The sequence below is a fragment of the Emydura macquarii genome, unplaced genomic scaffold, assembly GCF_026122565.2.
Source record: "Emydura macquarii macquarii isolate MOO-44397 ecotype Brisbane River unplaced genomic scaffold, CSIRO-AGI_Emac_v2 contig_968, whole genome shotgun sequence".
NCBI classification, from domain to species: domain Eukaryota; kingdom Metazoa; phylum Chordata; order Testudines; family Chelidae; genus Emydura; species Emydura macquarii.
The window spans coordinates 1,988,843-2,005,707 of NW_027131105.1; the positions used below are offsets into that span (position 1 = coordinate 1,988,843).

General features: G+C 47.2%; 1 protein-coding gene across 1 annotated transcript in view; it reads right to left on the reverse strand.

Annotated features, from left to right (window-relative positions):
• ACAD9 (acyl-CoA dehydrogenase family member 9) overlaps nucleotides 1-16,865 on the reverse strand; it is a 56,592-nt gene that overhangs the window by 17,197 nt on the left and 22,530 nt on the right. Inside the window, exon 8 of the mRNA XM_067543783.1 lies at nucleotides 16,243-16,316. Within this exon, the coding sequence (XP_067399884.1) occupies nucleotides 16,243-16,316 (74 nt within the window). The remainder of the gene's footprint in view (nucleotides 1-16,242; nucleotides 16,317-16,865) is intronic.

The following is a 16,865-nucleotide window of genomic DNA, read 5'->3' on the forward strand; positions in this document are numbered from 1 at the left end:
TTCTACCAATGATAGGTGAGTTCACAGATTGGTTTAGGAGATTAATACAATTTATTCACTTTAAATTAATACATAGCAGACCCCAAATCACATGAAATCTGATGGATCAGCAACTGACAAGTATTTTGCGTTAGCAATTAGTAGCAGACAATACCAACTGGCAACCCAGATATATTTTTAATAGTGTTTAACCACTGTAGCACAGTAGTTATAAGTGTTACAAGTGTTAAGACTTCGAGAAACAATTCAATCTCAGACTGCCTTATTGTCTTTAGAGGAGCCTCATTTTAAAACAGTACAACCCTCAGGGTTTCAAAGATCAATGCATAATTGTGGGGATCGCACTTTTCAGCTTGTGCCCATACACACACAGAGTGCATAGCTAGAGAATTCTGCTCTACAGAACTAGACCTCCTTCACTCAGTTGAAGGCCAGCCAGCTGCCTAGAAAATTTGGGGTATTAAGCCACTGCTTGTCCCTCATCTCTCACTACTCTATGCTGCTGAGGAATGAAGGTGGAGGAGATCTGCAAGTCAAACAGTGGATTATTTTCATTTCTACCTCCCCCTACCTTCTTGTTCTCTCTCTCAGGCTGGCATACATCAAGAGAGACAGCTACTCTTGAAGGCGGTAGAGGCAGCCACTCTGAGTAGCAGCTGCTGCACAGGGAGGCAGAACGGGCTTTCAGGTAAAGGAAGGCGCTTACTCTCAAATGTCAAGAGCCACAACTACAGAGCATAAGTTAGGGGCTAGAATGCAGAATATGTATATAGTGGATGTTAATCACTTTTCCAAAAAAATGAAGTTTGCGTCCTGACCATTGCAGGCAGCATCAAGCCTATTTAAAATAGACGAACTTCCTCTTCAAACTATATTATATGTAATTATTCAATTCAGGCCATTTAATTAGAAACAAGATCAGAATAAGTTAATAGACTAATATCCTGGGTTTCCAGAGCTAAGACACATAATGGAGAAGAAAAATCCTGAAGGTGTGGGACAGAAAGGAAAAAAAATCCACAAAGCTCATTTGCATGGAAAACAGCTGTTGGATGCATACCATACAGAAGCAAATAGCATGTGCATATTTCCTTATGCTAAAAGCATAAGGTTACAGAGACAGCATAAGAAAAATTAGGAAATCTAGTTACAATCAGATGCATGATGTTATTTTTCAGTCTTTAGGAATTTCACTGTGTATCCAGCAAGGGGGCTTACATTTATGACCACCTACAGAAAACAGGAGTAAATAATTATATAATACAAGGCTGTGGATGAACACAGGCGTGCATCTTTTAACTGCTGACATAGCATATTCATAACTGGGTGCATTACTATTCCACAGTAATCTAAATTCTCATGGAACTAAAATGACAAAAAATATTCAACTAAGGCAATGTTTCAGTTGTTGGCATGATATCTATACACTGCTCACAGCTGCTTGTTAAAAACAAAGGGAGCATAAAGGGGAGCACAGAAACTTTTCTTGCATAATCTAGAAACCTGGCCTGGAGACAAAGCTGCAGAAGTTTCACAAAAGCTCAAAGTCTTGCCTCTCCATAGGTTTTCATTATTTAAGAGATAATCATGTGACATCATTCAAAGAACTATCCATGAAAGCAAAAGAAGTCTCACTGTCACAGATTTTTTCTAGGAAGCACCCAGAAATGCACCATTCAGATAGTGCTTGTGGTCTCTAAAGTGCTAAAGCAAACTTGTGTAGGTGATAGTCTTCCCTTCCTAGAGGATAGCCAGGTGCAGGCCATTCCAACGCCAGATAAAGAAAACACATTTATGATGCTGACCTTAATGACTGATAAAGAGCCAGTTATTACGAAGGAAAGATAAAAGCATTGTCAAAACCAGGCACAGCTTTAATGCCATCAAATAGCCAGCATCCATGCTGCAGACAAAAATACTTTTTTAAAAATAAAGCCAGTTACATGCACAGAGTACTGATACATGGACATCAAAACCTAAACTAGCTGAAGGGGAGGGAGATTTTGAGAAAATTAATGTACATGTTTTGTTAAAATGTTTCAGGTGACTGAAAGGATAACATATGTACTTGGCAAAAAAAAAGTAAGTGAAGGTCACATCTCTTCAACCTGAAACTATTACAATTTCAGGATTCTGAAGGTTACACTAAATGTATCTAGGAATAAGGAGGTCTGGATTTTAACATCATGTTTCCATTTCTCCAGATTTCATTGTTGCACTAAAATTGAAACATTTCCAGAGATGATGATCCTGCAGTTTTGCACAAAGATCCCTCTGAATATGCTTTAATGTATCTCTTCAGACTATCCAAGGACTTGTTCACGCAAACATTTAGTTTGCAGCAAGCTGGGGTGCAAATCTAGCCTGCACTAGCCTGCCATGGACTATCTCCAGGGACCCTGCTAACATGCATGAACCATCTGTCCATGTGCTCTGACCTAGTCCTCTTTGAAACAGAAGTAGATTAAAGTGCCATTACAAACTACTAATGATTTGTCAGTAGGGTCCATATGGACAGCTCAATCCATGGCAGACTAGCGAGGGGTAGATTCACATCCCAGTTTGCAACAGACTCATTGTTCATGTAGACAAGCCCTTAGGTATTTACGTCCTCCTCCCCCTTATTACTATAGCATCAGAACCTCACAATCTTCAATTCATTTATTACGCTCACAACACCCTTATGAGATGAAATGTTGTTATTCCCATTTTACAAATGGGGAACAGAAGGCAGAGAGAGAATGGCTTGCTCAAGATTACACAGGAAGTCTGTGGTAGAGCAGGGACCTGAACTTAGGTTTTATTATTAATATTACAGTAGCTGCCACATTGAGTGAGATTCTTTCCACAGATATAGGAAGACAGTCTTCCTAAGACTATGTTAACCATTTACACTGTTGCTATTCCAGTAAATGGTGGTTCTTCCAGATGTGCTGCACATCCAATTCACTGTAACTGAGCATGCAATTGTTGGAGAACTTTTTCCCACAGTGCTACCCATTGGTGTCGCTCAAGCCTCCTCTGTCACCACATGCTGGTATAAGAGAGCAGAGCCGCCCATAACTGCCCTCCCCTCAGTTCCTTCGTATTGGATAGACACTGACAGAGAGGGGAAGGAGGGTGGGTCATGGAATGGACATATTCAACATATCGCAGAACAGTTACAGAAAGGTAGGCAGCCATTTATTCTTCGAGTGCTTGCACATGTCCATTCCCTTGTAGGTGACTCACAAGCAGACAGATATGGAGGTGGGCTCAAAGTCTACCTGAACAGTGACTGGAGGACAACCCACCCAAAACTGGTATCACCCCTGGACTGATGGTAAATAACATAACGAGAAGCAGAAGGGTGGACTGATGACCAAGTCACCACTTTAGAAAGGTCTGTCTCTGATAGGCACTTTCACCAAGAAAGCCCAGAAGATGCCTGTGCTCTACTACAGTGAGCCATTACTCTGGGTGGCAGGGCTATATTAGACAAGTAGTAGCATAGACACAAATGCATGAAGCAATCAAGGATGAGATTCTCTGAGTGGAAACTGGTTGGTCCTTAGTCTTGTCTGCAATTGCAACAACTGCATGGAGGATCTAAAGGACTTAGTATGCTCCAGATAGAAAGCTAAAGCCCATCTCACATCCAAATGAATGAGTTATCTCCTCCTCTCTATGTGCAGAGGGTTTCTGGAAGATCAGCAGCAAACAGATTGCCTAGTTAACATGAAAATCAGACATTACCTTCATTAGAAATTTTGGGTGAGGAGGAGATAAACTTTATCCTTATGGAAAACTGTAAAGGGATGCTCTGATATTAGGGCTTTCAACTTGCCCACCCTTCTGGCTGAAGTAGTGGCAACTAAAAACACTACTTTCATAGAGAGATGAAGCAGATAGCAATCTGCAAGGGTTTCAATTGGCAGTCCCATTAACTTTGTTAGGACCAAGTTCAGATCCTAAGGAGGGATAGGATTTTGCACACGTGGTACAATCCGATCAAGTCCTTTAGGAATCTGGCAACAATGGGATTGGAGAAAAGGCATCTACTATCCATTAAGGTAAGAAAGGCTGAGATCGCTGCCAGATGTACTCTTACAGAGTTAGTCACCAAACTGATGTTTTAGGTTCAGAAGATAGTCCAGTACAAGGTTTAGAGATGCAGGTTATGGAGGTATGCCTTTCTGCTGGTACCAAATGGAGAAGCAATTCCATTTAGTCAGGTAAGTGCCCTTAGTTGAGGGTCTTCTATTATTCAGAAGTACTTTCTGGACAGCCTTAGAACAGGATCTTCCCAAAGGTGTTAACCATGAAGGATCCAAACAGTCAGGTGGTGATCTTGTAGGTTGGGATCGAGCAGACGGCGTGGTCCTGAAAAAAATCACATCTGGATCCAGTGGGAGACAAACTCAGTAGGGTCAAGTGCCAGTGTTATCGATGCCATGCCGGTGCTATCAGAATGAGACTAGCATGATCTTGTTTGACTTTGAACAAGACTCTGGGCAACAATGAAATTGGAGGGAAGACATACAGGAGGGGGTCTTTCCAAGGTAGCAGAAAAGCATCAGTCAACAAACGGGACTGGAGAGCTCTCTGGGAACAAAATCAATGTCATTTTCTATTGGACTTTGTAGCAAACAGTTCCACTTGGGGAGTCCTCCAGAACTGGAAGATGGATCTGGAGATGCCCAGAAGTAAAGACCATTTGTGGTAATTGACTAAGCAGGACCTTTTTCCAATCAGCAAACATGTTCTGCTTCCCTAGAAGGTAAGCAGCCCTCAGATGTATTGAACTGGTTATGCAAAAGTCCCAGAAGCAAGCTGCCTCCTGGCATAGCCAGGTTGACCACACTTCTCCCTGTCCGTTATATAAAACAGTCGCTGATCTGCCTGTTAGAATTACCAAGTTCTTTCCTACTATATGCAGGAGGAAAACTGAACATGCTAGTTACATAGCTCTTAACTCCCTGACATTTATATGAGCCATTAGATTTTTGAGACAACCAAAGACCTTGAGTCTGCAGGGACCCAATATGAGCCCCCCAACTCAGGGCTGATGGGTCTGATTAAAGTGAGGGTTGGTAGTAGAGAGAGAAAGTGAAGCCCTCTCCCCACAGACTTGCAGAAGGTCCAGAGATAAACTGACACTGGCATGCGAACCAGCTTGTCCAAATGACGACTTGAGGCATACACTGACGCCAGCCAGGCTTGCAGCTTTCTGAGATACAGTTGGGTGTGTTGATTCATATAGATGCACACTGCCATGTGACCCAGCAGCACATGTGCCCATGTGAGGCAGTGGTGGGTTATGATGAGAGGATATGCTTTCGGTCACAACATCAAGCCCTGTAGGGCTTTGAACCTGAATTGTGGTAGTAAGGCCTTGGCCTTTTTGGAGTCTAAGGCTGCTCCAACGAACTCTGTTCTCTGTACAGATTTTAGAATTTATTTGTCCTGATTTACTAGGAGACCCAGTGCGTTGAAGTAGACAGGCCAGCAGATAAACTGAACACCTGAGCCTCAGATCAACCTCTGATCAACCAGTCTCATAAACTTTGAGGGCAAATGGGACCATCATGATATAGTCTGACCACCTGCACATCGCAGGTCACATTCTTGTGAACGTGAAACATCTGAAATTGGGGGCGAGTGGACAGAAGAAGCAGAACCAGTTGCAACTGGAGATAGGTAGACCAAGCCAAGGGATGGTAGAACCAGGGATATTATTGAAGCTTGTCCTTCAACCATACCAGCCATTGCGGAAGCTTGAGAGATAATGGTACCATGAGTTTCTGACAGAGAGAGATAGGTGCTGCAGGCATGAGTACCAGCTGTAAACCTTCTTGCACCACTGGGGATACCTTACCAAGAGGCTAAAGGAGATCCCTTTCAGCTGAATACACCTCCAGGACGGTTGGAAGCAGCAATGACTGATGACTCTGCCTCAGAAGTCTTTCAGGGGATGCCCTCAATAGACCTGGTAGAGGCTTCAGAGGCTGCTATCCATTCTGCGCTGAAGAGTACTCTAGCAAGACTCTCCTCCGAATGTCCCTCAAGGTCTCTGCCTCTACTAGGCTTCGGCCCTGACAACCCCAAGTGAGGTACTGAGCCTGAGGAGGGTTTAAGTCTTTTCTTCAGTACCAGTGAATGGGACTGAGGAGCTGCAGACATCTCTGGTGCACTTCGTGCCATGGCCGATGTACTTGGTGTGCTCTTTGTGCATGATGAGTCCAATGGGGAGGTGTGAAATGCTGCCTCCATGAGCAAACACCTGAGCCTCACTGCTCTCTCTCTTTTTGAGTCAGTGATGTGCAATTTTCCCAAACATTTCAGACAGGCCAGGTGTGGGACACTGACCATCACAGGTTCAGCACTTCAAACCCAGTGAGTGCAGCAACGTTTCAGTACCAGGATAAGATGAAAACTAGTTCAAAAGGACTTAAAATTAAAATCTATCATGAAAACTAGCTAAAAAACAGGGTTACTTACCAGTAACTGTTGTTCTTCGAGATGTGTTGCTCATATCCATTCCATTATAGGTGTGTGCGCAGATTCCCGGAACTTTTTCCCTTAGCTAGCTCCGTAGGGCCAGCTCAGGCGCCCGCTGGAGTACCACGCTCATGCCGTGGTACATAGGGCGCTGCCGACCCTGCGGCCCCTCAGTCCCTTCTTTCTGCCAACTCCGAGAGTGGGGACGGAGGGTGGGTTTGGAATGGATATGAGCAATACATCTTGAAGAACAATGGTTACTGGTAAGTAACCCTGTTTTCTATCTTCGAGTGATTGCTCATATCCATTACAGTATGGTGATTAAATAGCCATACCTTGGAGGTGGGTAGGAGTCAGCGTTGAGAGTACTGCTCTGCCGAATCCTGCGTCCTCTCTCGCCTGCTGCACGATGGCGTAGTGGGATGTGAAGGTGTAGACCGACGACCAGGTTGCTGCTCTGCAGATGTTCTGCAGGGGCACTCCTCCCAGGAAGGCCGCAGATGAGGCCTGTGCTCTGGTTGAGTGCGCTGTCACAGCTCCTGGAAGCGGCACCTTCGCTCGCTCATAGCAGGTCTTGATGCAGGCGGTGAACCAGGTGAAGATGCGCTGGGTGGAGACAGGTGAACCCTTCATCCGGTTCACTTCCACCACGAACAGCTGCGTTGACTTCCGGAACGGCCTGGTCCGCTCGATGTAGAAAGCCAGGGCTTGTCTGACGTCCAGCGAGTGCCATCTTTGCTCCTCCTCCGAACCGTGTGGTTGGGGAAAAAACACGGGGAGGAAGATATTCTGGTTATAGTGGAACTGAGACACCACCTTAGGCAAGAAGGCTGGGTGGGGCCTCAGTTGGACCTTATCTTTATAGAAAACCGTGTATGGAGACTCTGAGGTTAAAGCTCTGAGCTCGGAGACCCTCCTAGCCGATGTAATGGCCACGAGGAAGGCTACCTTCCAAGAGAGGACAAGCAGCGGGCATGTAGCCATGGGCTGGAAGGGGGGTCCTGTCAACGTGGCGAGGACCAGGTTCAAATCCCAGGGAGGCACCAGGTCACGGACCTGGGGGTACAGCCTCTCCACCCCTTTGAGGAACCTGACTGACATGGGGTGGGAGAACAGGGAACGCCCTTCCATCCGCTGGTGAAAAGCCAAGATAGCTGCCAGGTGCACTTTCAGGGAAGCCAGTGCTAAACCCTGGAGCTTTAGGTGGTGTAGGTACTCCAATATTGCCTGTATGGGCGAGCCGGACGGTGGGACAGCCCGGGACTCGGCCCAACAAGTAAAACGCTTCCACTTGGCCTGGTACACAACCTGAGTGGAAACTTTTCTGCTGCCCAGCAGAATCTGTTGGACCTGCGCCGAGCAGGCTCTCTCCCCCTCCGTCAGCCACAGAGTCTCCATGCTGTCAGGTGGAGGGAGTCCAGGTCCGGGTGCAGCAGGCGACCCTGGTCCTGTGAGAGCAGGTCGTAGCGCCTCGGGAGTGGAAGCGGCGTGTCGATTGACAGGTTGAGCAGCATGCTGTACCAGTGCTGCCGTGGCCAAGCTGGCGCAATCAGTACCATATCCGCTCTGTCCCTCTTGATTTTCAAGAGGACCTTGGGCAGGAGCGGAATGGGGGGAAACGCATACATGAGGGTCCCCGTCCAGTCTAGAAGGAACACTTCGGAGATGGAGCCCGGCTCGCGACCTTGGAGCGAGCAGAACCTCAGGCACTTCCTGTTCCAGGACGACGCGAACAGGTCCAGTTGGGGAACCCCCCACTTCTGGAAGATTGAAGTCACCACCTCCAGGTGCAGTGACCAGTCGTGGCAGGGTAACAATGACCTGCAGAGGCGGTCTGCCTCGTCGTTCCTGACCCCCCGGGAGGTGAGAGGCAGATATGTGGAAATTGTGTCTCACGGCAAAGTCCCAAAGACACGTGGCCTCCTGGCAAAGGGCCAAGGAGCGCGCTCCCCGTCTGTTTATATAAAACATGGCTGCCGTGTTGTCTGTAAGGACCTGAATCGTCCTGCCCTTCAGGAATTTGATGAAGACTTTGCAGGCCAAGCGGACTGCCCTGAGCTCTCTGACATTTATATGGAGAATCCTCTCGTCTAGTGACCATAGCCCCTGGGTGCTCAGGTCCTTGCTGATGTGGGCCCCCCAACACTCGTCTGAGTCATCCGTTATCAGGGTCACTGAGGGAGCCGAGTCTCTGAAGGGAACACCCCTCAGAACCTCCCCTGGGTCCCTCCCTCCACCAGTCCAAGGAGGACAGTACCTGGGTGGGAACCGTGGCCACCTTGTTCAGCCGGTGTCTGGCCGGTGCATAGACTGAGGCCAGCCACCCTTGGAGAAGCCTTAGCTTGAGGTGAGTCAGCCTCACCACAAGTACATGCCGCCATGTGTCCCAACAGCTGAAGGCAGTGCCTGGCTGTCATCGTGGGAGACCTGTGGAGATCACTGATGATGGCAGTCATGGTCTTGAACCGAGTCTGAGGGAGGAAGGCTCTGGCCTGGGTGGCTCCAAGGTGGCCCCTATGAACTCTATGCGCTGCACTGGGGTGAGAGTGGACTTCTGCTCGTTGATGAGCAGCCCCAGTCTGGTGCATGTGGCGCAGGTCTGAGCCAGGCTGTTCCTCACATGAGCCCTGGACTTGCCCTGGATCAGCCAGTCGTCCAGGTATGGGAATATCTGAACCCCTCTTTGGAGCAGGTGGGCCACTACCACTGCCATACATTTTGTAAATACCCTTGGCGAGGACGAAAGGCCAAAGGGCAGGGCAGAAAACTGGTAGTGATATCCAGCTACCATAAACCTTAAGAAACTTCTGTGACCTGGAAGGATAGTGATATGAAAGTATGCATCCTTAAGGTCGAGGGCGGCATACCAGTCCCTTGGATCTAGAGCAGCAATGATGGAGGCTAGGGAAACCATATGAAACCTGGTGCGCCTGACAAACTTGTTCAGGCGGCGGAGGTCCAGAATTGGCCTCAGGCCCCCCTTGGCCTTGGGGATTAGGAAGTACCGTGAGTAGAATCCCTTTCCCCATTCCTGTGGAGGAACCTCCTCTATTGCACCGAGCGTGAGGAGGGAGTTGACCTCTTGTATAAGGAGCTGGTCGTGAGAGGGGTCCCTGAAGAGGCACTGGGTAGGGGGAGAGTTGGGGGGGGGGGGAGGCCGTAAGCTGTAAGGCATAGCCCTTGCGGACTATGCCAAGGACCCATTGGTCTGTGGTAATGGCTTCCCATTCGGTATGGTATGGCTGAAGCCTGTGTGAGAAAATTTTGGAGTGATCCAGTGGGAAGGGAGGAGTGCCACCCTTGTGCACCCTGTCAAAACCTCTTATGCGGCGCATTGCCCTTTTTAGGGCCTTGCTGTGACCCCCGGAGGGGGCCCTTGCGGGTCGCGGCGGCTGGGCACCCAGTACCTGTCCCTACCCCTCCTGGGCTGAGTGGGTCTGGAGGGCGGCCTCAATGGAGGTTGCGGCTGCCTCTGTGCCTGAGGCCAGGTCTGGCGCCTCGAGGCCTGAGGGGTGTATAGCTCTAGGGATCTCAGGGTAGCCCGTGAGTCCTTTAGGGCATGCAACTTCTCGTCCGTCCTCTCAGAGAAGAGGCCGGTGTAGTCAAAGGGGAGGTCCTGAATTGACTGTTGGACCCCCTGAGACAGATCAAAAGCTTAGAGCCAGGAGCAGCGGCGCATGACGATGGCCGAAGCAATCGCCCTGCTGGCTGCATCCGCTGTGTTGCTGGCCGACTGGAGTGCCGCCTTAGCCACCGCCACACCCTCTTGTGACACAGTGGCAAAGTCTGCGGCCTAGTCTGGGGGTAACCCCGAGGAGAACCTCTGCAGAGAGGACCAAAGGTTCAGGTTATATTTCCCCATGAGGGCCTGATGGTTCGCGACCCTCAGCTGTAGGGCCGCAGTAGAGTACATCTTGCGCCCAAAAAGGTCCAGCTTCTTGCTGTCCTTATCTTTAGGGGTGTTGCCCTGGCCACCCTGGTGGTCCCACTGGTTCACTGCGTCCACTACGAGCGAACCTGGGGCGGGATGCGTATATAAAAATTCAAACCCCTCCTTCGGTACATAGTATTTGCTCTCAGCGCCTTTCGAGGTGGGGGCCACTGAGGAGGGGGTTTGCCAGAGGGTTTTAGCTATCTTCATAACCCTCTCATGAACAGGCAGGGTCAGGCATGATGGGCCTACTGCCTCAGAGACCCCAAAGAGGGGGTCCTCTTCCTCCGACAGCTCCTTAATCTCTAGACCGAGATTGTCAGCCACTCTCCTCAGGAGGTCCTGGTGGCCCCGGAAGTCAAAGGGGGGGGCCCTGTTGTCCCTGGCCGCTGCCTCATCCGGAGAGGAGGACGACGACTGTGGAAGGGCCCCTACAGAAGGGCCTTCCTCTGGGTCAGACCCCTCCTCAGAGGGGTGATCCTCCTGTGGACCAGTTGGTGGGGGCATTGGTTGGGCCACCGAAGAGTGAATAGAGGTGGTCCCTTGGCCCATCTGGGTACTCCACGGCCCCCAACATGGCCATTGCCAGGGGCCTTGGGGCCATGCAGTTGCAGGTGTGGGGACCTGCTGGGTCATTTCCAGGCATCCCTCCTTGGATCCCGAGCCACTTGACCGGTGCTTATGGGCCCTGGATAGGGAGCGGCTACTGGACGATGAAGACCTCCGGTGCTGAAGCCTGCGGTGCCAATGAGGAGAGGAGCTGCTGGAGGAGCTGTAGCTGGAACGACCCCTCCCTCTAGACGACTTGTGGCGACACTTCCCAGATCTAGAGCAGGAGCGGTGATGCCTGTGACGTGTCACGCGGTGCCGAGGCGGGTGGTGCCAGAATGCATGGTGGGAAGCTCAGCGCCAAAGCAGGCAGCGTTGGGGATCGGCGTTGAGCTGGGCTCCGCACCGGGGTGCCGGAGCACACGCTTAGGTCCCCGCTCAAGGCGGAACTGTAGCACCTTCGCCTCGAGCGTTTGTCCCTGGACCGCCCTCGGTGCCGCGCTGCTCAACGACCCGGAGTCGGACCTAGGAGGGGAGCCCGCACTCTCTACCCTCCTTGGCCGTCTGAGGGGAGACCTCGACTCCTGTCTCTTCCACCCACCGGGGTAAGCCAACGCGGGCTTACCCCGAGATACGGGTCCCGGAACCCTCAGCCGAGGGGGGAACAGAGGCATAGACAGGCCCATGAGGGCACATGCCGCAGCGAAAGCCTCCGGTGTCGATGGCCCTTACAGAGGCGCTCCCCCACCCCCAGGAGTTGGGGGAGGTTCTCTGCGAGGAGATGCCGGTGCCAGAGTAGTCTCCACGGCACGTGGCTGGGGCATCTCCTGCTGCACCCCCTGCTTTCCCGGTAGCAGGGGGGAGTCCATATGTGCGGCCTCGCGCCGCTTCTTTTTTGGTGCCGATGGTGCCGGCGCCAGTGCTGATGTCGGTGCCGGTAGAGCGCGCCACACCGAGGAGACACTCGGTGCCGGAGGGGAACGCGATGGCTCGGATTCCGGGTGAAGCGCGGACTCCATCAGGATCGCTTTTAGTCTCGCATCCCTCTCCTTCTGGGTCCTTGGTTTGAAGGACCTACAGATCTTACATTTTTCTTTCCTGTGTTGCTCCCCGAGGCATCGGAGGCAACGGTCATGAGGGTCACTCACTGGAAAGGATTTTGCACATGCGGTGCAGACTTTAAAGCCTGTGGAACCGGGCATGGCTCAGCTCTAGCCCCTAAGGGCAATATTTACTTAACTACTTGCTAATTCTACTATTAGAAAACAATAAACTCGAACAATAAAGCTAACACTAAGGGATGCTACTTGCGTTTGTATGCAAGAGGCAGACGTTCCGGTAACCGTCACAGGTGGAAAGAAGGAACTGAGGGGCCGCAGGGTCGGCAACGCCCTATGTTCTGCGGCATGAGCGCGGTACTCCAAGGGGCGCCTGAGCCGACCCTACGGAGCTAGCTAAGGGAAAAAGTTCCGGGAATCTGTGCACGGGGCGCGCACACACCTATACTGGAATGGATATGAGCAAATTACTCGACGAGAGAACTAACACATTTAACTAACTACTTCCTAACAATAACAGGGTATACATGCAAAGGAGTGAGGGATGCTTATGACTACAAATCTGACGTCGCACCGACAGTTACAGGTGATAAGAAGGAACTGAGGGAGGTCGGGTGGTTCCACCCTCTTACACCAGCACACAGTGGCATGTGGAGACAGAGGATGCTCGAGCTGCCCTGATGAGTACCGCTGAGGGATAAAGTTTGACAACTGTGCAAGGTGCACACATAGCTACATTGGAATAGTTATGTGCAAGCATTTGAAGAAGAACATTTGTTTTTATAGCAAATACTGGGTGATAGTTTAGGCTAACTATTGGTTTATGTTAATATTTGTTAAATTTACCTGTCAGACTTCAGTTCAGAAATCTGACAAGTTGATATGTTACTTGACACAAAAAAATGGCCATCAGTTTCATAATTTCATGACTTTTTTGCTTCATAAACACAATAAGAAGGAACATTTTGCTTAACAAGTTCAGGATAAGTGAAAAAACTTTAAATAAGGTCTACCAAAACTCATTTGCAATGCTTAAAAGTTTTCTGAGACAAACTCACTGCCCTTGGCATATATTTAACAAGGCAGGTAAGCAATGCATTTACTTATATTAGGCTTTATTTAATATTATGCAGACAATCCATTATTTTCCATATGTCTCTATTCAGTTCCTGATCAATGTTTTCAGTATTTCCCCACTGAAATAAAGTTCAGGTTTGTATTTTACCAGACATCCCCTAAATATCTTATTAAATACAGATAATCGTTAGCCTTTTTTCAGGATATCAATTTCACACTCAACCTTCATTTTAAGGGTAATTTAAATACCTCTCGATACAGTAAATTGTTTTTAATTTTAAGGTTGAAGTTTGTTTTTCAGTTCTTTACAAGTTCTAATTTCTTGATCACTTGTTCCAGCAGAATCACAATTTCTTTAAACATTCCTTCTGCTCCCCTTGAAAACTGTCTGTTTCTGGCATCTGAACTCTTAACTCCTTTATAAACTAAGGACACGAATTCAATTATTTTGGCAGTCAGTGTCTGCCCTCTTCTGTCCATAAATTACCCTTACTATCACTTAAGAGGCCCTTCTGTCTCCTTTATTGATTTGTGCTCCTTATATACTTAAATGTCCTATTTTCTTTAATCTCTTATACAATCTTCTCATTTGCTATATGTCCTTGGGCTTTTTTCTCCCCCTTCCTCAAAACAATTTGATTTTCAGTCTTTGTTGTTCTCATATATCTGAAATTACTCTCTCCTGGGTCCCATTTAAGCTTATTCACTCTTTGCACTGTGTTAATCCACAAGATTTACAGACTCCTGACATATTTTTGGCTGGTTGTTATGAAATGCAGCCTTTGGCTATAGGCTACTTCATCTCTTCACTTTCCCATTTCCTTTATTGATCATCCCATGAAATCTTAGCAATATTTCTACTTTTCCCCCAAGAATTTTTCTGTTGACGACTAGCATCTTTATTTCTCCCCAGAAGGGTTTCATTCAAACACTAACTACAAACATAATAAGATTACTTTCACTGTAGCTTACCCTTATAGCTCTCTTCATTGATTGCATCCTGTTTCTCAAAAATCCATGAACTGATTCTAACTTTTTTCCTCTCTATGGAAAGGTTTCTCCCTTTAAACCTTTAGAAAGGAAGCAGCCTCTATCATGCTTACATATAAATGCTCAGTTTAGGTGTTTCCACTCAGTTGATGTTTGAGCATCTCAGCAGACTTTCGCTGCCTTTCATTTGGATTGATCCCTTTTGTGATGATGAGCTGAAGGGCATCCCTCTTATGTCCTCTTACAATTCCTACCATCCTCTTTTGCTCTCCCCTTTCCCAACCTCCTCCTTTTCTGCCTGCTTTGTTTTCCCTTTCTTATTTCTCGTTCCCTCCCCTCCCTGCATCATGCTAATTTGTGGGTTTTGTGGCATTTCCCCCACCCTCTTTGTTCCCCACTCAGCTGACATATTGCTTGACAGAGAAGTCTCCACTGGTGACTCCAAAGGACTGGATCGGTACTCTTTTGCAGCAGTGCTAAGCATCAAAGTAACACAAAATACAATTTTGCGCCTGTGGTTTGCTGTCTTGAACTTACATCTCTCTGCATATGAGCTCTGCCTGTGGCAGGCTGGCTACTTTAGGGGTAGCTGCAAGAGTAGGAATGGAGGATGGGCATATTTCAAAGAGTCATTTAAAGCTTCACTCACAGGTGCACATTCACAGGAAGGGAGATTCCCAAAGTTGTTCAACTGTCTCCAACCCTACTTTTCTCTGCTCTGTATCCCCCATCCCTGGATGGGTAAAGTGAAAGTTGTTGAAATGTTCTTACTTGTTCTTTTCAATCTAACAGTTTGTCATCTTGGACAGAAAAAGTGAAGACCTCTACATGAACTAGAACTTAAAGCAGATAAATGTGTAAGTGCAGTAAAAACAAAATAAAATTGGATTATATCAAATATTGATTTATCCTTATCTGAAATTATGCTTCTGAGTTTTGGAATCACATGTAAAATGCAGAGGAAACGGAGATGATCAACAATATGGTAGGAGACATAAGAAAAGACGCTGCAAAAATCTAGAATTATTTATTCTGGAAAAGAGAATTATTATAGGGGATTTGAGAGTTATAAGAAATATAGAGGAAACTGATTCTTCCATCTTTTTTACCCTGTGATAAGACAAGAACAAAGGGACACTATGAAAGTAGTTTCTAGTAAGCCTACTATCATAAAAAGAGATACTATTTCACAGAGCATGTAGTCAGCCTGTAGAATTTACTGCTACAGAAGGAAGATTAGAATATTGTGACCAGATAGTTCTGACCGTAACATTTGTAATTATATATGTTAGAACAGAGTTCCAATCTCAGGCAGAGATCAAGAAGTTTCATCTTGCTCTCCATGAAATAAAACAATTGGATAGCTGCTAAACTGGAATGGATTCACCTTTCTCCAGGGCATCAGATATTAGCTGCCACCAGAGGCAGCCTCTCATACTCCCAGTGCTTCCCTGCTCTGTAATTTGATCCAGGAAAGCCGCCTGCCATTCTTGCCTCTCTGGACCCATAGAAAGGATCTGTAAAAGGCCCAGCAACCCACAGCTCCATTCAATTCTCCCTTTACCCATCTGCTTGCTATATGGAGGAGTCCAAGAAGAGTGAGGGAAACCCCTCTCAGGTCCCCTTTCCTGGGCTCAATTCCGATGTCCTAGTGAGGAGGACTCCTCCAAACATTCCTTGACTCCTTTCCTACCTCCCTCCTGCAGGTTTACATCTTCCCAGCTGATCCCCCCACTTTCCTTCTTAGATTCTTGAATGGATTTATGTTTCCTATGACAGTTATTAAATAATGTAAAAATGATTAGCTTTTAAAGTTTAGAAGTTAATAAATTAAAATGTGTGTGTTCCATAGCACCATCTAACAAAACACTCCAGAAGCAGAAGATGCTCTGTTACATCCCCTCCTGAAGTGCTTGAGAAAGGGAGTGCCTATGGATTCAGAGAGCATGACCTGGCACATGAAACTGACTGCATACAAAAGACAAACCGAGTAATTCCATCCTCTAATCTTTTTCAGTTTTACTGATCTAAGAGGTTAATAAATATGTTTGTCCTTTTAAAGCAGTGCTAAATCTGGCACCAAACAACAAATTCTCTTCCCCAAAGACATCTTTTTGGTAGGTTTAAAGATAATGATCATTATTCTTCACAACTCACCTTAAATCCCCCTCCTACTTCTCCAATAACATTATCTACAGGTACTTTTGTGTTTTCAAAATGTACTTCACAGGCTGAAATACAAATAGTGTTCAGTTATTTTTAAAAACAGTTGAAAGATATGGTTAAAAGATATAACATTCAGAATTTAACTTACTCTTTTTATACTAGGGGTTGGACTTTTTCCCAATACAACAGAATTAAATACACTTTGCCAAGTAAGTTAATGGGGAGAAAGCTGGGAGTTGGCATTTTAATTTATGAAATGTAAAAATATGATCATCACTAACTTGGACAGCACAAATAGAGAGAATTACAGTCTTGCCTGGAACTGGAAGAGAGACTGAAAGAATAGAGATAACGGAATGACCGATGGTGAAGCATCAGAGCTACCAACAAACAACAAAGAAAAGCCAGCTCCCAGTGCTGCTGTTCCACAGTAATGCTGCTTCTTATTACTTAACCTTGTTAGTGCAGCACACAAAGAGGAATTTCCATGGCAAGATGAGAGAATCGGGTGTTGATGACAATTAGCAGGTGAGTAGGGAATTACTTAACACAGATCTTTATATTTGTGCAAGTGCACTTTGGACTGTCTCAGAAAACAGAGAAGGATGTGTAGG